Source organism: Coloeus monedula, assembly GCF_965178545.1.
Source record: "Coloeus monedula genome assembly, chromosome: 4".
Lineage (NCBI taxonomy): Eukaryota > Metazoa > Chordata > Aves > Passeriformes > Corvidae > Coloeus > Coloeus monedula.
This window is the reverse complement of record NC_138784.1, coordinates 51,955,096-51,980,067: the sequence shown is the minus strand read 5'-3', so window position 1 is coordinate 51,980,067 and position 24,972 is coordinate 51,955,096. Positions and strand designations below refer to the sequence as shown.

The window sequence follows — 24,972 nt, the reverse complement described above, 5'->3', positions numbered from 1 at the left end:
ATTTCTCAAAGAGCACTTCCAACTCCTTTACATCCCACTTTCAGAACCTGCAAGTGAATAGTATACAGGGTTGCCTGTCAAAAATACATGGGTTTGCTAAATAATGCAGCTAAAACCCTCTTCCTATTCTTTTTTTTTACTGCCAAAATTGAAACCAACCAAAAATAAAATTTCACAGCAGAAGTGTAGGTTGAAGACTGTATTGGTAGGCAATAGAACCATATCAATTATATCATAAATTAATGTCTCCAGTTTCATCACTGTATTTGCCAATAACTTGTTCAATTACTCTATTTTTGCTTCAGTTTGTTTCCCATATCTATGTAAACTATGAGGATTCCTAGGTAGCAAGCTTCTGCAAGAAGTTTTGACAGTACAAAGGCAGCAAGAAGGGGGCTTTTGATGGTCCTGAGGTGCCTGCATTATAAATAGTCCCTAACATGGCAGAAGTCATAATCCCCAAAGGGTACCTGATTTCTTCAAACTAGTACTAAGGAAATAATAAATCACTGATCTTTTATTTATAATAACCGCTTTCATTTGTATTCACCTTCAAGCTTCAAGTAATTACTTTTAACTTGTCAGAAAGGCAAACAATTTGCTTTGCACAGTAACTTACTATGGAGGTACACAGTGAAAGACAAGCAGCATTGAACACAAGCTGCGACAATTATGTATTAGGAGAAGTTTCTGACTATGAGCTTAGACAAACATTGCAACACCTCACCCAGAGAGCCAGTACAGTCTCTGTCCTTGGAGATTCCCAAAACTCAAAGTGCAAGTCCCTAAGCAACCTTATCTAAGCTGGCCCATTTTGACTAAGCAGCATTAGTTACCTTCAGAAATTTCTTCCAGCCAGTATGACTGCAGAAATAAAGCAAGTTATTATTTGCAGTTACACATACAGTATATGATCGCTTCTTCAGACAGTGTTTAACACTTTCCCAAAAAAGTGATTCAAGTATCTATTCTGTCCTTCAATCTCAGTGGTATTTATGCATTTTTAATACCAATAATTAAAAAAAAATACCTAACTCAAGACAACACACTATCTTCACAGACATTTTCATGTATACCCTGAGATGGACATGAAAATCTTAAATCTTGGAAGGCCTCCAATATTCAGAATTACATGTCAGTCTGAAAAGCACTCCTAACTTCCTCATTCTTATTAAAGAATTTCATCAAAATGTTGTCAAAGGACACTTACAAGACTTTAAGTTTACTTTATGGATTACAGTGCAATTATACCCAGAAAAGGTCATTCAAATGCAGCTCCTACTCATCCACAGCCTCCAAGTCTCACTTGACACAATTCTGAAAGTCAGAATTCTAAATCCTTTCAAAATGAACAATGTAGAGCACAGGAATTATTTAACACATGTAAATTAGAAAAGTAACATTTTTTCTGTCAAAAATTCTGCTAATGCTTCCAAAGCAGTTTCAAGAAAAAGGTTTATATTTGCACTGATAAAAGTACCTGAGCCTCCCACATTGGTGGGCTTGTACATGCAAGTGCAATCTGCTGTCAACATATCACGTTTTAAAGACAATGTTACAGGTGAGAGATGCATTTTATTGGCATAGACTTTTCATTCCAAAGCACTGACTTAAGAAATGGGTTTTCCTTAACCTGACAAAACTATACTGCAGAGTTTAGTTTAACTTTATTAGGTAAATTAGGTGTCAACATCTACAAATCTAAGAAGTTACAAAGTTACCCAGTGTAGCAGGAAATACCTGGAAGCCATCCAGGCTCACTTTCACAAATGGGACTACTTCCTCATCGTAAGAGAGGTTTCATTCTAATCACACCGTTAAACCCCATCTTCCTGAAAAAGTGAAACTACTGAGACATAAGCTTACTGAAAGAGGTGTAGTTCCTTTTTTTAAAAAAATGTTTGACAATTACCACATTTATTTTGTTCAGTATTTTAAGGAATGCAAGAGATAACTTAGTATTTAAAAATTTCATGTGTTACCCTTTCCTCCCTGAAGGCATCCTGATTTTCTTAGGCTTTTTCTCAAGTCATACACAGCTATTTAACTCATGTGCTTTGTAGATTCACATTAAAAACAAAGGAAAAAACCCCAACCAAACCTACAATAAACACACCCCTTCAAGTCACCAAAAATGGACTGGAGAACACTAGTTTTAAGATTTAAATAGTTTTAGTGCTGTTTTTCATTTGTGCCATTGTTTGTAAATGAGTATTTACATTAGCAAATGCCACTTTTATAGTAAAATCAGTACCTTTCATCAATCATGGCCTATATTCACATAGATAAATTGAACCTTAAAGTAACACTCTTATTAAAATATTTTTATATATTTTTATGAGTTTGTTGTAGCTACAGGTAAGAAAACAATTTCTAGATAAACTGGAATAAAATTGAACCAGAAAAAATGGTTACTAGAGTTTAACAAAACTGCTTCAAATATCCTGGATACATAACAGGTTTTGCATTGAAAACTTGCTAAGTGATGATGTATTATCTGTAGGAAGGGTGCAGAAGTGATGACATTGTTGCTTGAGAGTTCAAGACTTCCACCTCTCACACCCCATTTTTGAATAAACAAACTGAATGAACAAACAAACAAACTTATGTTATTCGACATTCCTAAAAGCTCCTGGATTTTCAGTGACCTATGTGAATAACGCAACTACAAAACACTGTGGATCATAAAAGCAATCTTTAGCACTGAAAGATCGCTGTTCCTGGATGCTACGACCAGTAACTTTCACTGGCAATGGTTCAACTTCAGATCCTTGGATCTACACAAATCTTACACACCTTATTTGCTACAAATAGTCCTCAGATTTTTTTTTAAAAGCTTGTTCAAATTTATTGTCACACTATCATCATTGAAAGAAAAACATGGCTTCAAGAATCTCTGCAAAAATGTGAATCTACAGAACAAGATTGAGTCCAAAACCATTTATGCAATCTTGAATATTGAAATAATGCTCTCTCTGCCTCTTCTCCTTCCTGGGTTTTAAAGATTCTTTACCTGAACTGTAGCAATTTGGTTTGCCATTATTCCAATTATGCCCCTTTCTATATTCTCAATTATGCTAAATACTGCAAGTATTAAACTTGAATTATGCCACAGCTAAACACAGTCATCTTAAATCTAGTAATAGTAAGGTATATGAAACTGCTTACTGCTGTTGCAACACTTAAATCTTTTGACTAAACATGAAGTAAGATATGAATCAAAGACCTTTCTGAACTTGTCCTATCATTACATCACTCAATCTCCTACTTATTTGTACTCATACATCGTTATTAGAAGTCTGAGACAAAAAAGTTCTGTTATTTAGTTCACCTTCTTTCCTCCTTGAATTTTAGGAGTTTCAGGGTTCTAGTTATGTCTCTACTGAAATTATCTACAAAACTACATCACCATCATCTGCATCAGCCTTCAATACTATCAGTTCTGTATGATGGGAGGAAAGTATATAAAGGAGCAATGTGATTTGTTTCTTCATGAAAATCAATGTTTGCCTCTTTGCATCTACTGCATTTATTTATAGCCCCAACTGGATGAGTGAGAAGGGTGTGTTTGACAAATGCTGTCCAGCTGATTTTTTTTTTAAGCTCAGTAAAACTGAATACTCAAAATAACATTTTTATTGTACGACAGCACAACTTAATGCATCAGAAATAAAATCTTCAGGTATCACAAAATCTACATGCACATTGCCTGCTTTTCCATGAGTTTGCAGTGTTACTCATCTTTGGTTTCTTAGCCAATAAAATATACTCTGAGGCTTGGAAAATTCTACTCATACAGGACAATCAATTTTATATGGGACTAATAGAGAAATCAATTTAAATTTAAAATGGATGAGTGCTCATTCTATTCACTTATACCAAGGCAGGAAGAGTCTCTATGAGTCTCTGCACTCCTTTTTGGAGAAAAAACCCCTGAAATTAGTGGGTGGAAGAAAATTCAGAACTTAACTCCATCAGCCACAAAAGCACAGGCAGCGCTTCCAAGCTCATACAGAGACAAGACAAAATTGTCATTTTGTCTTTTATTATTTGACAGGACAAGAAGCAATGGGCATAAAATGAAACACAGGAGGTGTCATCTGGGCACAAGGAAACACTTTTTTACTGCAAGCGTGACCAAGCACTGCCACAGGTTGACCAGGAAGTTGTGGAGTCTGCATTCCTAGAGATTTCCAAAAGCCATCTGCACATAGTCCTGGGCAGCCTGCTCTAGATGACTCTACAAAATGATGCCCAAGGATCCCTTCCAATCTTAACCATGCAGTTAAGTATTTTCAGCATATGCTCCGGAACAATGTACTTGATTAGTGTTTACTTGTATTTTCTATACAGGGCTAGAAAAAACACAATTACCACTTGCACTTCTGAATCACATTACTGCTTGTACCAACAGAGAGGTGGCATTGAAATGTGAATTAAGTAGACGAGGGCACAGTCTTCAAACCTCTTGGGAAGAAGATAGCAAGATCCTGGTGCTATGCACCCCTAGACATATCAGTGCATCTCTAGTTATAAAACATGGTCAAACAGAAAATCTGCCTTTCTGTAACTACTTAGATATTTTAGACATCCTTTTAACTTCAAAGAAGTTTGAAACATCATGTATTGATGCCTTCCACATTTGAGTCACCTCACAACTTCCACAGACATGAAAATTAAAATTTTTAAATTGTAAAGTGAACAAGAACATGCATTACATAAAGGCATGAGCAGCGCACCAGCACCATGTACACGGAACACCACACCCTAGCTTGGAAACAGGCAGCTGCCGTGAAGCTGGATCCCACAGAGGATGACAAGGAGCAGGGATAACTGAGGTCTCAGAAAACATCCTGCTCCTTTTGAGACTTTTCTGGAAAAATCTGCCCTAAATTTGAGTTTCACACTGCCACAAAAAGAGTACCTCTACATCTCGCTAACACAGTCCCTCTGCTCCTTGACCTCACACTTCCCCAATTACTGTCTCCTAGCAGGAAGCAAAACAGCCTTCCTCATCCCCACAGCTCCTTCCTCTCGTAAATCACATGTATCCCATCTCCTCCCGGAGCCTGCCGGGGTGCCTGGGGACGGCAGGCCTGGTGCTACGGAGCAGCCGGCTGGCACGGGCACGGCGCTTCGGGAACGGGAAGCGGAGGTGGGGGAAGGGAAAGCCCTTCCGCGTCTCTTCTGCCTCTCCCTGCCATCCCCGCGCCCCGCACGCCGGGCGGGGGCGGCCATGGGGACCGGCAGAGCTGCTGCCGCCCTCGCCGGGCCCCGGGCGCCGCCCCCGCCGGGCCCGCACCGTACAAGGCGCGGCGGGAGATGCGGCCGGGCCGGGCCGGGCCTGCCCCGGCCTCCCCCCGACCTCCCGGCAGCCGGGCCCGGCTGCGGGGCCACGCTGAAACCAGGAGCCTCGCCGGCTCGAAGGGCCGGGGACAAGAGAGCCGCGCGGCTCGGCGCAGCGTATCCACCCATCCCTACCTTCTCCTCGTCGGACAGCTGCTCCTCCAGGTCCGCCATCTTCCCGTCCGGCTCCGCCCGCCCCCTCCCGCTCCTCCTTCCCGGCAGGAAGGGCGGGGCCCGCGCGCCCTCGATGCGGAGGCGGTGCGTGCGCGCGGCGGGCGGGGATCCCCGAGCGGAGGGGCGTGGTGGGAAGGGGAAAGGGGGGATCCCGGAGTGGAAGGGCATGTTGGGCATAGAAAAGGAGGGATCCCGGAGTGGAAAATCGTGTTGGGAATGGAAAAGGGGGCATCCCGGAGTGGAAGGGCATGTTGGGAATGGGAAAGGGGCATCCCGGAGTGGAGGGGCATGTGGGGAAGGGAAAAGGGGGGATCCTGGAACGGTTTTAGCAGCAACTGGAGGTGTGGGCAGCCAGAAGTAAAAATCACAAAATCAGTTATGTCGCAAGAGACCTCTGAGATCATTGAGTCCAACCTATGACGAACACCACCTTTTCAACTAGACCATGGCACTCAGTGCCACGTCCAGTTTCTTCTTAAACAGCTCCAGGGACGGTGACTCCCCCACCTCCCTGGGCAGCCCATTTCCATATGTAATCCCTCTCTCAGTGAAGAAATTCCTCCTAACATCCAAAATATACCTCCCCTGCCACAGCTTAGGGCTATGTCCTCTTGTCCTGTCTCTGTTTGCCTAGGAGAAGAGACCGACCCTCACCTGGCTACAGCCTCCTTTCAGACAGGAGGAGAATGTCCAGGTTTCAGCCCCCGCCGTGGCAGGTGCTCAGTGCAGGTCAGTGGATGCCGGTGATGGGGCCGAGGCACCGGGGGCAGGTGCTGGGGGAGGTTGTGGGAAGATCAGTCTAGTACCAGCAACAGAGAAATGTGTGAAACTATTTGTACCGTAGAAGATGGGACATGGAATGGGGTCAGTGGGAGAAAAATAAATAGATTGGAAGTTTTTTACTGCCAGACTGAGAAATTGTGAAGAATGTCATCCAGAGGTGTGACATTGGAGTTACACAGGGGGATTTGGGATGATGACTTTCAAGGATTGCCTCTAGGCAGTGATAACTCTTTGGTAACATTTGAAAATACATTTTCCTAATGTGCAGTACAGTGTACTTCACCTCAGTCATGATGAACAAGGAAAAGCTGATCATTGACAGGAAGATCACAGGTGTTGAGGTACACCTAAGTCAGTCATGGTTAGTGGTGTGAATGTAGCCAGCTTCAAGCCAAAAGATCTTCTTGTGCTATGAAGTTCATCCACATCTGTCTTTCTTGCATGAGTATTTCTATACAAATACTGCTAATGTGCAGTAGAGCAAAATATGCCAATATCTATAGAATTTTTCTGGGCTGTCACTCTAGATGCTGTAAGAGGACTGTCGCATGAAAATGAAGGAAAGTGAAATTGGACAAAAAGTTGTTTAAGGCAAATGTGGATATTATAATGGCACAAAAAAAAGTCAGTATATGATGAAAACATGTAAATGAAAATAATTAAATTAATGTGTAGATTGGACAACATGGCTGGTTCAGGACTGTCGAAAAGAGATTTAAAATGTCTGAAGCCACGGAGGATAAAGATAATGGACAGTAGGGTATTTATGTCAGAAACAAAGGACAACCAAAGCTAATGTTTGATAAGACCATTGCTAGATTTAGGGTGAAGTATAGAACAGAAAATGTGCATCTAAGGGATATTTGGGTTTTGAACATTTTACGTATATTATTTGGACTCAATAATAAAAGGTAAGGGTCTGTGGCAGGGAACAGCATTGTGCAACACTCAGTCATGCAACAGGACTTTATAACTTCCACCCAGGAGTCTTAAGAGTAACAGCCTGAGGTCTGTGAAATGCTCCTGTTAATTTTTAACACACCTTGGGATTTGCCAGCTGGGGGATATTGCCATGGGTGTTGCTTTATTTAATATGTATCAGGGAGATAGTTCAAAAAGGTAGATCTCCGATAAATGTGAACAGTTTTCTCATAAGTCAACATATCTATCTGTTGGATGTACCATGTTTACACCAGATTTTTCTTGGAAGTTTGCTGAAACTAACATGATGAAGTGAATGATTCAGAGGACAGTGTAGTCATCCTAGAAATTGATGTGAATCTTCTTAATAGTACCCTCACAGGTACTTTACTGTGACCTTAGGACTTAATGGGAAATGAATAATCATGCAGAAATAAGTATTTGTCTTGCTTTGTGACTCAGTATTTTGGACTGTTTGTGTGTCTTCTCAGGAAGAATACGTAAATTTCAGAGGAATTTTAAAGGAGGACTAAAAATAATCCTGGAGATGCAGAAAAAATTTCAGGATGTGAGGCTTAAGGATGTCAAGATTGAGAAGGGATTTCAGGTATAGCAGTGATACACGAGTTAGTTTGGAATTTATATGCATCTTCTATGAAGTCACATATATCTACTTGCTGTTTTAAATTGAATACAGCCAATTTCCAACCCGTAAATCTCGTATTTAAAATTCATGGGGTTTTGTGTGTCAGTGTCTCTACACATTGATCAAAGGCTAATTTGCACTATAATCACATACAGAACAGCAAAATATCCTGTTGCTTACTAGCTAGCTCATGTCTTAGCAGAAGTCCAGTCACACTACATGAAGCTCACCATGGGCTAGCAAATCTGTCTGATGAGCAGCATGTGGTTTACAGATGTAGTGAGAGAAAAATTATGAATTTAATTACGAAAAGAACCCAAACCCCCTCAAACAACAACTGTTGAGTTTTACTTCATCTGATCAGACATAGGTAGAACTACCAATCAAGTACCTTGCTATTTTGCTGTACTGCTTCTGTCATTTTTTTCTGTATTGACTCTGTCGAGCCAAACCCCTGGCCCCTGAGTAGCATTGGGAGAGAGAGCACAGCACTCTTTACTGCAAGGTCTCCCTCCAGGGCTACCAATATGGCTTAAGAGAAGTGCAGTTTCTCTGCTGAAGCTGTCCTGAAGACTGGCAAGGAGGTGATAGGGCATAGTGGTTAGCACAGCACACCTCTGTCCTTCTGCACTGGCCGTGAAGATTGAGATTAAAAATGCAGAAAAAAAAGGTTACATTTTCATTCTTCTTATTCAAGGCAGGCGATTGACATTTTATCTATTGCATCTGCTCAAAGGATGAACTCATGAGGTGTATTGGGGCCTACTTGTTTAACCTGGAGGATGTAGTACATTCTGTTTTCTAGGACAAAGGTAGACTCTGGCCAAGCTCTGAGCCTGGCTCAGATGGTGTTCCTGGCAGTAGGAGAGGAGGAGTGCTCAGAAAGGCTTGGCAGGCTGCTCCTTTCCATGGTAAACACCTTCTTGCATCCTGATACCTGTTGGAATAAATCCTCACATTCCTGTGAGTTGGTAGGAGATGTACTCCGGTTCCTGAGATTCCCAAGTATGTATCAGATCTTAGGGCCTTGGGTGTTGTCTGCAAAATTGTGTTGGTATGTTTGGGGACTTAGTATTTGTAAACCTCTCCATTTGCTCTTTGTGCCTTAGAGATCCTTAGCAGTGAAAGCAAATAGGCTTGTTCTAGAAAAGTTGAATGATAAATCCTTACAATAGCGTTGGAAAGAAAGCTGTGACAGGAAGAAAAGTAATAATCAAATATAACTGTAGAGCAAGCCTGAGACTGAGCTTCCTTCTTCAATAGCACTTAGGATATTTTAGGCCCTAACGGATATTCAAGGCAATGACTCAGTAGCCCTTCATCTGCTGTGGAGGTGCCTCTTAGAATCATGGAACAGCCCAATGTGGAAGGGACCTTGGAAGATCAACTGGTCCAACGTTTTGTGGGAAAGGGAGCGTGAGATTTGTCTAGTGCCCTTTCCAAGTGGAATTTCCAATTGCCCCATCTTGGAGGTTGTTCAATTAATGTTTGTTCTCACATGTCTTTCCTATAGCAAGATTTTTGTTGATACCTTAGAATTTACTGTCATTTGTTTTTTTGCTCATCAATTCATGGTCCTGCTTACTGTGGCATTTTAAAAATTGTTTAACTATTCTTTATGATTTACTATTGTGGTGGTCAGCAGCTGGCCTGAAGGCCTCACAATAATAATTAATCCCATTTTATAACTCCCTGTTTTATAACTGAAATAATGAAGACATAACTGAAATTACATAAGTACCCTGACCAGTGGGTTATGTAATCCGACCAGTGTGGATGGTTGGAGAGCAGGCCCAGGCCATTGGGGATGCAGGCAGCCATTGGCTGGTTGGCCGGGTGGCAACTGGCTCAGCCCATAGGGATCGACCACGTGGAGCTTCAGATCTATAGAAGGGGAAGAAGACTCAATAAAAGTGGCTGTTGTGCATGAGCCCAGTGAGTCCTGTCGCTTGTCTGTCTCCTGCGACAGTTTACAGCCATAATACTTCTATAAATTTTGGTAACTTTGCACTGTGTTTTATGTTTTTCATGGAGACTGTGGATGTCATGACAAACTGGATAGTTAGAGTCTATTGCTTTTGTCAGTTAGAGGGGTCTTTATTAACACATTTACCTTAGAAGCTCTTTTTAAGTTCCTCACAGGATTGCATTCAGATCTTATCCATGGTTGCTTTGTGACTTCCTATTCTGTTTCTATTCTTGGGAATTTTCTCTGCTTCTTTGTCCACCTCATCCCCTGCATGAATAGTCAGCTATATAGTTTGCTTTACATAATTCAAATTCAAAGTCTAGTATTTGCCTTTCTTTTGACATATACCCAGGTTTTAGGAAGTAGATACCAATGTTGTTACTTAGATTTATCTTGAAATGCAGGCCAGTAGTTTAGTTTAGTGGTTACAAGAAGATTTAGTTCTCCCATAAACTGAGGTGTTTGAAGCAGAGAGGAGTTATTTATTTGTGATACAAAATTTTTATCCAAGGATTGGAACATGCAAAAGGAGGGTGAAAAAGAGCAAGTGTTGCACATTTTAGAGAAGGGCAACCAGAGGAAGGAGATACACCTGGGTCTTGTTGGCTGCTGCTCCAGTTCCAACAGAGACAAGGAGATATGAGGGCAATGGTCAATAGTGCAGCAACATCTGCAAAGAGCTGAAGACAACAAGAAGATAAGGATGAAGTGCCACATACTGAACCATCTACTTTTGATTCTAGTCAGTCTCAAACTAGCTTTCTAAATGAGCAATACTTATAAATTATGCACAGATTTTCAGAGGTGCTAAAAATTTCATGTTCTACTGATTCTGTAGGCTGTATTCTTCAGACATAGGGGATCTGTTTGTAGGTTTCTCCTAATGTGTTAGTTATCTTTGCTATCTTACTATGTTAGCTTTTTAAAAGCTACAGTGTTAGCTATTAAAATGTTGTCTATAGCGGCCAACTTCCTTTCTTTACCTGTACTTTGACTCCTTGAACGTATTTTTTGATGAAGTTATCAGACTTGCAAAAGTGCTTAATCCAAAATTCCGTGAAGAAAGAATCCTGATTTCCTGCTGAAATGTAAAAAGAAGTACTGTCAAGCAAAGAAGATTTGTGGCTTCTTACGAAACATCTTTCATTACAGAAAATCTTCTCTCAGTTCTGATGCAATGTGATGAACAACTGAATAATGAAACTGCATTCCAAAAGCCTTCTTGAAGTTAGCAGTGAATGATGGATTGCCCAAACTGAGCAATATTAGGGGTTTAAATAGCAATACCAGAGTTTGAAGGGAAAATAGGACGACTAGAGAAGTTTTCTGTAACATTGTTTACAGTGTCTGTGGAGAAGTTGCTAATTTAAACAATCTGTACTAAAGTGCTACACATTTTATTAATAAATTATATCATAGCTGTGTGCTGTGATAGTGCTTCGGAAAGAAGAGTATTGGCATGTCTCTTTTACAGCCTGTTTTTAAAAGAAATAAATTTGTTATAGACAGGTACAGTAGAGGCTTTCAAGGGGAACATTTATACATTACAAAGAGTTCAAAGAATAATCAGAGACTGGAAAATGCAAGCAATCCAACCTCTGATTAGTTTTATTAGCAAAAAACCATCTTAAATATTTGTAGGTACATTCTGGGATATCAGAAAGTTGTTAATAGGATGTTTTTGTGTATTAGAATGCAAGATTCATGGATAGTAGTTAAAAAAGGACAAATTCAGGCTAAAAATAAACAAGATTAATTGTCAGAGCAATTAACTACTGGAATGATTTCACCAAGGCAACACTGATACTAGCAATTTTAGAGTAAAGACTGACCATTTTTCTAGACAATACATTCTCCGATTCAGCGAGGACTTAAGGAGTCTTGTGGCCTGTGTTGCAGGAGAAGGTAGCAAGGAATATCCTGAAGCAATCCTTCCTGACACTGTATGGCATGATTCTCTGAGCCCTTTTCCTTTTCAGCACCTAATGGAGAGAAACTGAAGTAAGAATGGAAGCAGCTCCATGGAAGAGATGAAGAAGAGAGAGGAGAGTTTGAGTGTAATGAACTGAATCCAGCAAGAATGGAATACAAAAAGGACTGAAAAAATGTACCAGGGAAATTACTGAGGATAGAGTGGGTATTAATGAAATGGGGAATATCATGGTCAAATGAATCATCTGTGGAAAGGTTTAGTTGAGTATTTAAAACTGGATTATTGGGGAGTATTTTTGATACTTAACTGGTAAACACCTGAGTCTCAGCTCATGACCCTCAGTTTCCATCAACAGGGAGAAATAAGCACTCCAAAGGTGAGATTCGTCTGACCTAGTTAAGACACCTGTCTTAGGACAAGATTATTGTCTGTATGAGTTCAGATGCAGCTGTCTAAATATTAGGCCCCTGTATTATGACAGCCAAATTCCCTTTTACTGTTAGGAGATCAAAAGGAAAGATGGTGATGGACCAGTGAAGAGGCACTAGAGCTAAGGGGCAGCTGAAGTTAAAAAGCTAAGGGAAAGGAGAGGACTGCACTTGTAGTTCATCACTACACTGCTCTGTAGTCCCTAGGGAATCTGTACTCAGAGAGGTAAATCACAGATTTATGCATAAAGGACTTTGTACCAAGAGGGCTGTATTTCTGTACTGCCTTTATTGCAGCTCCTACTCAGACATCAGGAATGCTGTATCAGTAGCTATTGATAGTATGGAGATAGAGCAGGATTAGGATTAGCAAAGGAAGGGGACAGGCTGGGGATTAGTAAATAGGCCAGAATCAAAGTGTAAGGGTTCTGTACCCCGTAAAGGCTTCAGAGGGCCCTTAAGATAACAGTGTGCTGTACCGCAAGTCCAGAACTTCTCCAGCCTGAACCAGTCTTGCTCTCTTTTGGTGTATGTATTTTTTTGCCTTTGCTCTGTACCAGGATAGATTGAGAAAGCAGCAATGGTGCCAGGAGAAAGCAAAACTGAGGAAAGCAAAGGAGCTGGAGCACTGCTTGCCCCAGCTATCAAATTGTTGTAGGAATAGAACAGTAGCTCACAGGATTTGAGCAACCATGTGATTTTAGAAGGCTCCATGAAAAAACACAAAAATTCCTTTCCTTCCTTCTCACTGAGCCTGGTTCTTGCTTACACTTTTAGTTATTCCTCAAAAAAAAAAAAAAAAAAAAAGGAAGTGTAGTCTTCTAGCTAGATTTATTTACTTTCGTTCTAAAGGAGACATTGTTTGGCAATTTTATTTTTCAACAGGAAATGGTAAATGTGCTGATTTGTTTAATGAGGTTGAGATTCCCTGTAGGAGTCCAAATTCCTTTTTTGTTTTACTCTCTGTAGAACTGAATGTCTTATGTAGATAAAATCTCAATAAAGATAAACCATTCAAGCAGATGTGAGTAAAGAGCTGAGAATTTCTGGGCTACTGTAGACAAAAATGCCTCACAGAGTCAGTGGTACTTCATGCTCCTTAACAGTGGTGTGGGGCCTTAATTTTTGATCTTGTGCGCATACTGGAAGAAACAGTAGGAAGAGAAGTTCGGATTTTGAAGTAAAACAATGTAATTTTATTTTTGAATATTGGGCCTCTGAATGATACGCAGCATAAGCACTTGAGCACACTTTCTTCTGACCTCAATAAAAGTCCTGAATACTAAATATTTGTGAAAATTAGGACAGTGTCCAAATGTTCATGTAAGAACATTTCTTCTGTTATCTACTTTTGAAACAGTTGCCATGTTGTGTATTGATAAAATCACATTGATCTATTAAAAGAGATTTCTCTTGTTTGTGGGATTTTTGGTGGGTTTTTTTTTGGTTGGCTTTTTGTTGTTGTTTTGTTTTTATTTATTTTAGTTGTTGTTCTGCAGTGTTCTGTTTAATCAAAGACTGGTTAAGACAGCTGAGGAATTTGTAGCAGTCAGAACTCACCTGTGGCCTTAGAGCCCAAGATTTGCTTCCTTGGAAGATCTGTCATTTCTTAACACTGCACTGGAACACAGTGAAACGCCATTAGATGTGAAAGATCCTGGAGAATTTATCTTGCCATTCTACTTTAGAAAAAGTAGTCTTATATATGACTGTAGTAATTGCATTGTTCTCAAGTTTCTGTTGCTATAGAAATTTGAGACTGCCAGAGAGCCAAGATTTCACCCACATGGATTCTGAAGCTAATGATGACTGTGGATCAGGTCAGGTAAATTAAATGACCAGGAATCAACGAAGGTTACAGATAAATGGGCAGTGTGTCTGTGTGAGGGAATGCTAAGTTTTATATGACTGTACACTTATCCCAAGATAGCTCTCAACTTGTTTGACTTAACCCCTCCTCCCCCTCCCCCCATTTTCTTATTCTGAGGCTTCAGTTTTACACTTGATTTGGTTTATAATGGTACAGAGGTGTGTTGCAAAGAGCAAGATTAATATCAGAAGCATAACAAAGTTAGTGCAGGAATTATCCATTGTATTAATCAACAAATGCTTGTTTTGAACTCAGCTGTGACCAGCTTCATAGGCTTCATACTGACAAACCCTTATTCAATGGTTTAAAAGGAAGAATTCCCACCCCCTCCCCAAAGTATTTCCACTCTTGATTATCTCTGTGGGAATGAGGTTTTGTTTAGATTAACAGTTCTGTCTATTCCCAAGAAGTTTGTGAAAAGGGAAAATACTTTTTGTTGTTGCAGTAAATTGGGTTATAAGGATAGTTCTCCCTCAGCTGTCATGAAGACAATTGACAAATGTCTAATGCAAGCCCAGAGAAAATACATCACACCATAATATCCTCAACAACCCCCCAAAAAGTAATTTTTTGGTTAAGAAGAACAACTCAGAAAAAAAAATAACACAAAGATTGAAGGTCTGATTTTACTAGTTTCATTTCTCTAAGCTCAAGAAATGCACAGAGAGTAAAACATTATGCTTACTCTGAAAAAATGCTGTCATTTTCCTCTTTGTGGCACTTTTGAAAGTATTTTGTCTGGACTAACTGGGAATGGAAAATCTTAGAACTGGAACTGTATTTTGGTAGTGATTAATAACTCACTAAATAATTTTAGTATCTAGATGAACTATTTTGAACCAAAGAATATGCTTTTGATCCTGAAAGGGAACAAAGTTTTATTCCACATGTGCTTTAACCAGTTCTCCAATTTTTAGAGAATTGCATTTGCTACAACACCTGTTGCTGTGTTATAATGATATTCCCAACTGATATGGATCCATATTAGTCTGAGAGAAAGCCTCATGTACATTCTTTCCAAATGATAAGCTCAGGCATTTGCAATCTGTGGAAAGTTAGTGCAAATACTGTGCTCTACTTCCTTCTTCACAGTAAGATTTTGAAGTTCTGGTTTTAGTCCCTCATGTCAGATCAGGATATGCATCAAAAAAAGGAGTCTCACGTCTCTGTTGTGATGTGTAGGATGAAGTGTTGAAGAGATACGAACAGAAGTGAGATATCTGGATATGTAAAGTAACACCATCTAGTGTGATGAAGAGGGTTCTCTAGTCTCCCTATTATTTGTTTTTTAAATTTTTGTGGGCCTCAAAAGTAGTTTTTAGGGAAAGGGGGAAAGAAGAGCAGCAAGGAGCCTTTATAGATGTTTCAGGTGCAACACAGGATAAGACAGAGTTTTCTTGGAAATTTAATGTAGCAGAAGATGAGAGTTTGATAATCTATGAAAGACCTAGAAGGAATGATGGTGGAGGTGGTAAGACACAGTGGTAAGACCACTGCCTTCCTGTGCTGCTTGCTGACATGGTGACATGAACAGCTGTTTCTAAACCTGGTTGAGCTTACTTACAGGACTGCTGTAACTGAGTCCAGCTCCCTCATAAAACTTGTGTCATCACACCTTGTTTTCTGGCTGTCCCCGTGTGTAGCACATGATGGTTGGACCTGCATGTGTTAATTTCTGGTAGTTCTAGCTCTTCATTGCCACTTGTTTCTGGGTTTGGCTTTTCATTCCCTTTAGTCACTGTCTTTGCTCTGAGCCACATCAGATTGCCTATTCCACAACTGCTCCCTGCTTTGTGTGCTGGGAGTTCTCCTGGAAGCCAGGGAAGAAAGAGAAGACCTAGGAAAGGAGTGGGGAAATGGGAAGGTGGGGAGAAAAGGGAAGCAGACCTCATGTCATTTTTTTCCTTACAGCACATTGCCCTTCACAGTTTCCATGCAATACAGACTGGCTCTTTTTGTGGACTGTATTCCAGAGAAGGATTTTTCAAATGGTCTGTTAATAAACCCTTGATTGAGTCGTGAAAGTCTGTTGCAGCTCTCTAAACCTGGCAAAATTGGGGTTTTGTAGTGTGTGTGGTGGACAGCCTGGTAGGATCACATGCTGGTGATGGTCCTGCACATGGCAGAGGCTGAGAAGGACAGTGGTGAGGGCCTGATCCTGCCCATGGCACTAGTTGGAGAGGAGTGGACTAAAATGGGCCAGGTCTATATCATACCGAGGGTTCTATGTTTTAACATTTACAGGAATTTCTCTTGGCCAAGCAAAACAAAACAAAAGGGAAACCAAAACAAATGGAATGTTTTCAGTGGGTGTCAATGGACTAGTTCCCCTGATGTCAGGGGAGGAGCTGATGAATAAAGCCGCAAAATCTGAAGGATGTGTGCTTGACTTCTCTGCGTGCTGCACACATCTGTGTGCCCAATGTCAACTGAGACGTGCCTGACACCATATTTTATGGATTAAAGATTAGTGATACCAGGCTATAGGTACAAAAACCCCTGGTGAAATATGAGTCCTTAGGGTAGAAGGGAATCTGAGGCAATTGGCATAGAGATCGTAATCTTTCTTTTCCTGCTGCAGGATATGCAGCCTTAACTTCAGGGTCTCTTTTGTAGTTTAAGGCAGTCTATATTAAAAGCTGACAATAAATGTACATTAATCTAGTGTAGAGGGCCAAGTATGATGCTAGATAGAGTGGGAGGGCTATATAGGCTTTTGGGAAAAGGGAGACAAATCAGTATTTAGTTTACCTGAAAAGGAACCCTGGATGTAGGTACAGACTGAGGAATGAAATGCTGGAAAGCAGCACCACAGAAAGGGACCTGGGGGTCCGGTGGATGGCAAGTTGAACATGAGTCAGCAGTGCCTTGGCAGCCAGGAGGGCCAACCCTGTCCTGGGGGCATCAGGCACAGCATGGCCAGTCAGGCAAGGGAGGGGATTGTCCCACTCTGCTCTGCACTGGGGTGGCCTCACCTCGAGTGCTGGGGGCAGTTTTGGGTGCCATAATACAAGGAAGATATAAAGCTATGAGAGAGTGTCCAAAGCAGGGCCACAAAGATGGTGACAGATCTGGAGGGGAAGCCGTACGAGCAGTGGCCAAGGGCACTTGGTCTGTTCAGCCTGGAGGAGACTGAGGGGAAACCTCGTTGTAGTCTTCAATATCGTTACAAGGGAAAGTGGAGGGGCAGGTGCTGATCTCTTTTCTCTTGTGATCAGTGACAGGACTCGAGGAAACAGCATGGAAGCTGAGCCAGGGGAGGTTTAGGTTTAGGAAAAGATTTTTCACCCAGAAAGTGGTTGGGCACTAGAACGGGCTCCCCAGGGAAGTGGCCACAGCACCAAGCCTGACAGAGTTCAAGAAGCATTTGGACAATGCCCTCGGGCACATGGTGTGACCCTTGGGGTTGTTCTGTGTAGTGCCAGGAGTTTGACTCTGATGATCCTTGTGGGTCCCTTCTAATTCAGCCTATTCTGTGATTCTAATAAAAAGCCTTGATAGATATGCAGAATTTTTTAATCTGTTTTAGTGCATATATAAAGATTGTAGTTTGGGTTGAAAAAGACCTTAAAGATTACCTAGTTGCACCCTCCCCCCTCTTCGCCTACCCCTGAGATGGTCAGGGATACTTTCCACTAGAGCAGGTTGTTCAAAGCCCCAACCAGCCTGGCCTTCAGCACTTCCAGGGATGGGGCATTCACAGCTTCTCTAACCTGTTCTGTTGTCTCACCACCCTCGCAGTAAAGAATTTCTTCCTAATATCTAATCAAAACCTATCCTCTTTCAGTTTAAAGCCATTCTCCCTTTTCCTGTCACTCCATGCCCTTGTAAAAAGTCCCTCTCCAGCTTTCTTGTAGGCCCATTTAGTTACTGGAAGTATGCTGTAAGCTCTATTTGGAGTCTTCTCCAGGCTGAGCAACTCCTCTTTGAACCTAGATAACATCTGAAAAAACCAGAGATGTTTAAGTGTAGCTGTTTTGAAACAAAATGGTTTAGAACCTGAGAATTACTGTCAATGTAGAACTTGATTTATTTTGGTTAATTCAGTCAGTTAAATCTACTAAGTAGATTTTATGGTTTTATGAGGTTTTATGAATAATACAAATGTAAACATGATGTAAGACTGTCTTTGCCTGAAAGTTATATTCGCCAGTGGTAAGCCTCGGGACTTCAGGCATATAGAATGTGGCATTAATTTATCGGTCCTTTCCCGTTAGCACTAGGAAATAGTGAAATAAAGAATTATGTGATTCTGTGTGATGCTCTGAGCACAGCGGTGCACTAGATGGCACTGTTGGTTTTAATTTTACTGCAACCTCTTCCCGGGAGCTTGTCTTAATTAGCTTCTTTTGAAAACAAACATGCTGTTTCAACAGAGGGTCAGTGTACATTGTTCTGGGCTGCTGCTTTTATATTTATAGTCATGTAATCAATATGTTGGAAGGGTAATTAATTTTTAACTTCAAGCCAATTGTAGATCAAATGCCACTAGAGTTACTGGGTGGAGACAGTTTAATTTCCTTTGAAGCAATGATACTGATTAGCTGTAAAGGGTTTGCAGTGAGTTGCTAGAGATCCAGAAGACATTTTGCTTTGAAATACTGGTGTTAACTTTAAAGTAACACCATTACTCTGATATAGATTAATGAGTTCTGGCATAATTCTGATAAAGTTCCACTCATGTACTTGCTATATTTTGTCCTGTCAATTCCTATTTCAAAGCAGCTTTATTTGCTTTAACTGTTCCATTCCTATCAAAGGAATGGCACAAAGTAAGCATTAAGTTGATCAAACTGACTTTCTGCTTTTTATCTCTGTTGTCTCATTATCTGTCTTTGGGGACTCTAGAGGCCCATGGCTAAGGATGAGATGTGACCATCTGTACTACAGCATACAGGAAGGATGGCATGAGAAGCTGGGGTATTTTTTTAAATCTCTCCAACCCATGCTTGTTGGATATGCTGGTGTCCTGGCCTCCCATCCCTTTCTTCTATTGTCTAGGGCAGCTCTGTCTGTCTCTCAGATTCCTTACTTGGAGATACTTGCTAGCTCAATACCTCCAGTGCTTTCAGCCCATCCCCCTGATGTGTCCTTGTACTCTGAGCTAACCTCCCTTGATCATATTTTCATCTGTTCTCTCTTTTTCATCTTCTTCTTTGTCTCTGTTCTTCAACATTCAAGCAAACTGGAATCTCCGTGCTTAGCTCTCTATCCCTGTCTTACAACTTTAACATCTTCCTCCTCCTTTTTGCAATCAATAAATGAGCCATTTTCGTGGATGGGCTACTGCTCACTTCTCTGTCTGTCTGGATTCTTTCTGATCTTGTGTCTTTGCTTTCCGTTACATAAAAATTTCTCTGCAGGCTCTAACTATCTACTCTTGGGCAAGTCTCAGAGCCCCTCTGCTGTCCTCATCTTTGTTGATCTCTTGGCTGACTTTTGATACTTTGATCATTTAATTGGATTTCATGCTGAGTAAAACCATGGGCAGTGGTTTAATCTGAAATTAAACTTTTGTTTAGTCTAACATTAAAAAAATAAGGTCAATTTCAAAACAAAAAATTTTTCCCTTTCTCTTAAAAAAACCAGCCTGTTGTATTTTTATGTTTAGACTATTAAATGAATTCAGTCTGGCCGGAGCAAATATTTCTGTCCTTTCGAGTCATACTTTTGAGTAAATCTTATCAATTAATGGAACTATGTTACTAAGCTGTGCTACAAATGTTTCTAATTTCTGCTGGAACCAAGAACAGCTCTCAGTATAGGTGGACAAAGCCATTAGATACTGATACTTGTCAGAATTTTAACCTTTTCAGGAAGACAAAACATCATAATTAGGATAATAATCAGCAGAGGTTAGGGTCCATGCCATTACATTTTCTGTCAGAAATTAATATTGTGACTAATAAAGACAGGACTGCAGTTACTGCAGCAGACTGTTCTGTAGACTGTAGCCTACAGTTGTTTGTAAGATATTAGATTAAGATCATGAAATTTATTCTAGTTTTGAGACAAACTAGAGATGGATATATGCAGCATACAAGAAGACTGAAAACTCAATTATCATAACCACAAGAAATGAAAAGAAAAATCTGTGCTGTCTTCCTGTCTGCCGGTTCTATAGGATCCATTTTTCCAGTGATCTTAGTCACAGTGCTTCAGAGTAGTACTTTTGTCAAATCTGACCATTCTGGGTAGTGGTGGGGTGGCAGAGTAACATATCCCAATGTATTTACAGTAGAGGGAGCTGGTGTTCAATGTGTGTGCCTGTGAGTTTTAACTGCTATGCCAGTCTTTGTACAGAATATGCCATTACCAGTGTGTGTGTAAGCACTGCTGAAGAAACAACTTCTCTCAGGGGTTTGAGTGGGACACCTCTTCATCCCTTACCCACTGGCTGCAGTCTGACAGAGCTCTCTGTCAGGGTCAGTGGCCTCAGAGCACTTGTCAGAAGGAGACACCTCCTGGGGCCCTTGGGCATTTTTGCATGCATCAGGTTTGACATGAGGGAGAGACTGGCAGGAATGTTGGTGTAACATTGCAAACGTGGAGCGTAAGTGAGCCTCCTCCCTTACCTACCCAAGTCTGATGTTTCCATCTTTCCAAATATCATAACTTCCTATTGCACTGTGAACAATGTCTGTATTGTGCCCTTAGCTTTGCTCTGCTTCCTGAATCTGCCCTGTTTTCTGCCTAACCCATCCATGAATAAGTGCTCAAGAAATTCCTTTTTGGCCAGCTCCCTTTTCGGAAGTCAGAGATCACTCATTCTTTGGTATTGCCTGGCTGGATTATGCAGGTTATTCAAAGTTAATGATGAAAGTTAATTAAAATAGAGACAAAGGAAGTGTGAAACCACTGAATACATATATATTCAAAAATATGTATTATGTAAAATGAATGTAATATTCTTTTAAGTGAATTTTATTAGTTAATGCAGGCTAAGGGATTGAAGGATTAGGGTTCCAACTAACTTGAGCTTGTGCTCCTGGCTTTGCTGTAGCTCTTTGGTTAAAAGTTTTCCTCTTGAGGCAGCTTTCCTGACTGCAGTGGTTCAACTAAGGTAATCACAAAAGAATGAGTTAGGGGAGGGACATCACCTGAAGACAAAAGTAGGATATAGACTTATAAAAAAGAGGACTCAGTGTATTGCAGACCCATCTAACTTGTATGACCAGAAAGATCCTCAAGCAAGTTATTTATTTGCCTTGTTAGCACCTAGAGCCACATTTCTCAATCTGTTTGTGGAAAAAACCTCTAAGCACATAATGTGCTCTAGTACGTTGTTTGTCCAGACAAACATTATTGGTGACTTAATTTAGCTATGAACAACACAACTGCTGACCTAATCACTCTATAAAGTGGTACATTTTGAGAATACCAAGTTTATCCTTGGCACCACACTTTAGAAAGAAGGAAATAAAGATAGACTGGGAAGAACCAGCAAGAAGAAATGTAATATGTTAAGAAAATAAAGGCTACAACTAACAGTTGAAAAGAGCTTTTTATCTGAGAAAAGATGAGATTAAGATGGGACATCTTTGCTTAAATTTTTTCTATAAATAACCTGACAGTTTTTGTTGGCTATGTAGCCAGTGTTGGGGCAAAAGGAAGGATATGGGTCTCATATCAAGTGAGAAAGATTTAGAAAAGAAATCCAGGGGAACTTTTTGCGCTATACAAATATTGAAACCTTGAAATCCTTGTAGCTTGTACAAGTGGGTTTGTTAAAAGAACACCTTAGACAAATGTTTGCCAAGGCAGCTTAAGTGTGTTCTCCCTATCTTAGTGACCTGGGTTGGACTAAATATCTCCTGACATGTCTTCCAGCCCTGTATTGCTGTGCAAGTGGTTTGAAATGCATTTATGAAAAGCACTCTCTCCAAACTAGGTAGTAGAATTCATTAAAATAAAGGAAAACTCGTATCTCCAAAATTGGTTCTTTCTGCTAATTCTCTGGTCAGCTTTCCTCCTCAGGCCTTGGCACTAGGCATTATCATAGCAGGCTGAAGTTTTCATTAGCTGTTTAAACAGAGGAATGTTTGATTAGAAGGAAAGAAGGAGGCTTTTTTGATGACATTTCTACAATTTTCAGTATTTCCTAATCACAAATAATTGTGCTATCAATTTCCTCAACCAGTCTTCCTTAGAGTGATTGATTTTTGAGCTGTATGCTGTAGACTGCATTACTGATTAATACCTTCACGTTGAACAATGTACTGATGTTAGCTGATCACAGAGGTAGGATGGATTTGATGCTTTTTCAACAGCCTTTTATCAGTTTTCCCTTGTCTTGAGTTAAAAATTATTGTAGACTGAGAAACATCTCTCAGATTCTCTAAGAGTAGCTTAGCTTTGTGGGAAAATGTGATATATATGCAATCTGTACCTAAAGAAAACCCACTGCACAATGTGTCTGCATTTGTGGATACCTTTCACGTACATGAAAAGCACGACACTGGCATTGCAAAACATAGATAAGCCAAAGCCCTCCTTGTTCAGATCCCCTGTATCTGACAGCTTACTGCTCAGTTCTGCTTTATTACTGAACAGAATTTCCCTTGCAACTGTGCAAATCTGTCACTTTATGCTTAGATATTTGGAACTTGCAGTACATCTGGGAAGTGAAAAAATGCTGGGAAGCATTTCAGATCTTGCAGTTGAGCACTTCAAACAGATGGCTTTTTTCCAGAGAGAGCTCTTCCAGCTTTTAAAATTACTCCTCATAAAATTTGACCTAGCTACTTAGGGGTAGTAGTAAGAGTGGTGGGGAACAGTGGCATTAAACTTGTAGAAAATAGTGTTGGGTACCTTGAGCAGTAAAATCCTTTGATCTTCTTGCAGTCTCTAGTTTCTTGATGGTGGCTGAATGTAGGAATAATGGACAAAGTTTCTATATTCTCATTCAGGTGGTAAAGGAAGTTTGGTGGGTTGGGTTTTGTTGTGTTTTTTTCCCACTGTAATGAGATCTTGTTGATTTGAATTCAGGTTGAAAATACCAGAGTGTTGTTCCTGTATGTTGTACTTTATGAATGAGTCATGAGTCTGTTTTATACTCTCTGCTTGGCAGACTAGAGCAGAAGCACAGTGTGAAAAATATGATCTAAACCAAGCATTTCATTAAGCAAAGACATTTGTTATTGGCTTTTCAGTATGGGCCATTAACCTTTGTGGACACTACTTTCCCTGCATCGAAGTTACTATTTTGACACTGTTCACCATTTTATGCAGTAAAATATACAACTACATAAATTTTAATGCAGTCATGGTAAGTACTATAAGGACTTTGGAGTGAGGGGACTTGGGAGAAGTGCTGTGTCAATAATGATTTGTTCAGCACAGTAGTAATGATATAAACATATTGTTCATCACTGTCCAGACCTTATTTTGCTATTTAGGATTGTCTACAGAGAATAATATTGTGTAGGTATTTGTACACAGAACCTCCATGTGATGATGCCTTCCTGGTAGTGTTTGAAGATACTAGAGACAGGAACCAGGACACAGTGTTTGGTAAATAAGTTTTGGCAGACAAAAGAACCCTCCAGTACTGCAGAGAAATGCAGTTTCTGCTAAATAACCCAAAATCAATTTCCCTTGACTCAAACTCAGCTTTCAGAAGAAACAAAACCTATTTCAAGGTGCTCAGAATGGCTAGTAGAAAAGAATTCCCTTCATTTATCCAAATGGATTGGCAGATGCATTTTGACTGTCCTAGACATATGACATAGACTTAAACACATTTTAAAATAACTTACTTTGTATTTTTGTGACGGTCTTAAGAAAACCCTGCTGATACAAATTAACAGTAAGATTCCTAGAAAACATATTTTATCATGGTTATTACAGATGTACAGGGTTTTTTTTTTTTGAGTAAACTTAATATTCATAAAAAGAAGTATAAATAGTTCTGACTTAGATGTCCTTTGTTTACCTGCACTTCATACAGCAGCCCAGGCTACACCTTTCAATGAGGCGAGTTTGTTTCCATCACTTCAGTGACATGATTCATGGGAACTGCATGGGCATGACAATTTTTTACCCTCTTCCCATCTGATTCAGAGCTACTGTTCGAAAGTTCTGACAATAGCTGCAACAAGCTGGTGCTTAAAGGTATATGGAGGACACAGCAGTGCTGAAGCATTTTTACAATTATTGAGCTATTGACCCTTGAGGGAAACGTTTCAATGCCGTTGCAGTTCTTGTGGCCAGGTGGCAGATATATCACGTAGGCATGGCTAGTGATTTAATAGACCAGGTAATTTCAATAGATACATTTCCAGTAACTGAGGGTGAATGAAAAAGCTATCAATTTAATTACATTTCTCTACAAAATGAAAAAGTTACATGGTGAAAGTGTTTTTAACTTCTGACGATGGTTGTCGTTCCTGTAACAGTCTTCTAAGGTTTGCTTAAAGAAACTGATAACATGCAATTGGAGTTGGATGTGACTCACTCCTTTTTATGTTCCACTTGCTGACGAGGGTGTACGTGTTGTCACATCTTCCCATGTGTTTGCCATCAATTCTCTGCCATGAGCTCCAACAGGCTGCAGCTCCGCTCTCTTTCTTAAATTGCCTTTATTTTATATTGAGCCACACAAGATAGAGAATATTCCACTGTTGTCTGGAGGCCTTTTTTCCTTCCTAATTAAATTTCAAACTCTATTTTTAGCATTTGCGTTCGGTTTTGTCACACTTGTAAAGCATGCCAACTGCCCCAGTGAGCTGCAGCCTCCTGGCAGCTGAGGTGTCCATGTTTGGTCATGCACCCTGAAGTTTTTGGCAATAACGTTTTTCACATCCTAAAGGAGGATATTCAACTGTCATTTGTGCCAGAGAGGGTCTCAATGTGCACTTGGTAATTAGAACCTGGCAAGTGTTAATGCATGGTGTTTGTAGA

The 24,972-nt window shown here is 40.3% G+C and overlaps 1 protein-coding gene across 2 annotated transcripts in view; it reads right to left on the bottom strand.

Annotated features, from left to right (window-relative positions):
* The window catches only part of CAPZA2 (capping actin protein of muscle Z-line subunit alpha 2), a 32,368-nt gene extending 26,822 nt beyond the window's left edge, over positions 1–5,546 (bottom strand). Inside the window, exon 1 of one of the 2 annotated variants that reach the window (XM_082279528.1) lies at positions 5,482–5,546. In XM_082279528.1, the coding sequence (XP_082135654.1) occupies positions 5,482–5,520 (39 nt within the window). In that variant the 5' untranslated portion in view covers positions 5,521–5,546. The remainder of the gene's footprint in view (positions 1–5,481) is intronic. The other variant, XM_082279527.1, reaches the window with a different exon arrangement.
* Between the last annotated feature and the right edge of the window lie 19,426 nt (positions 5,547–24,972).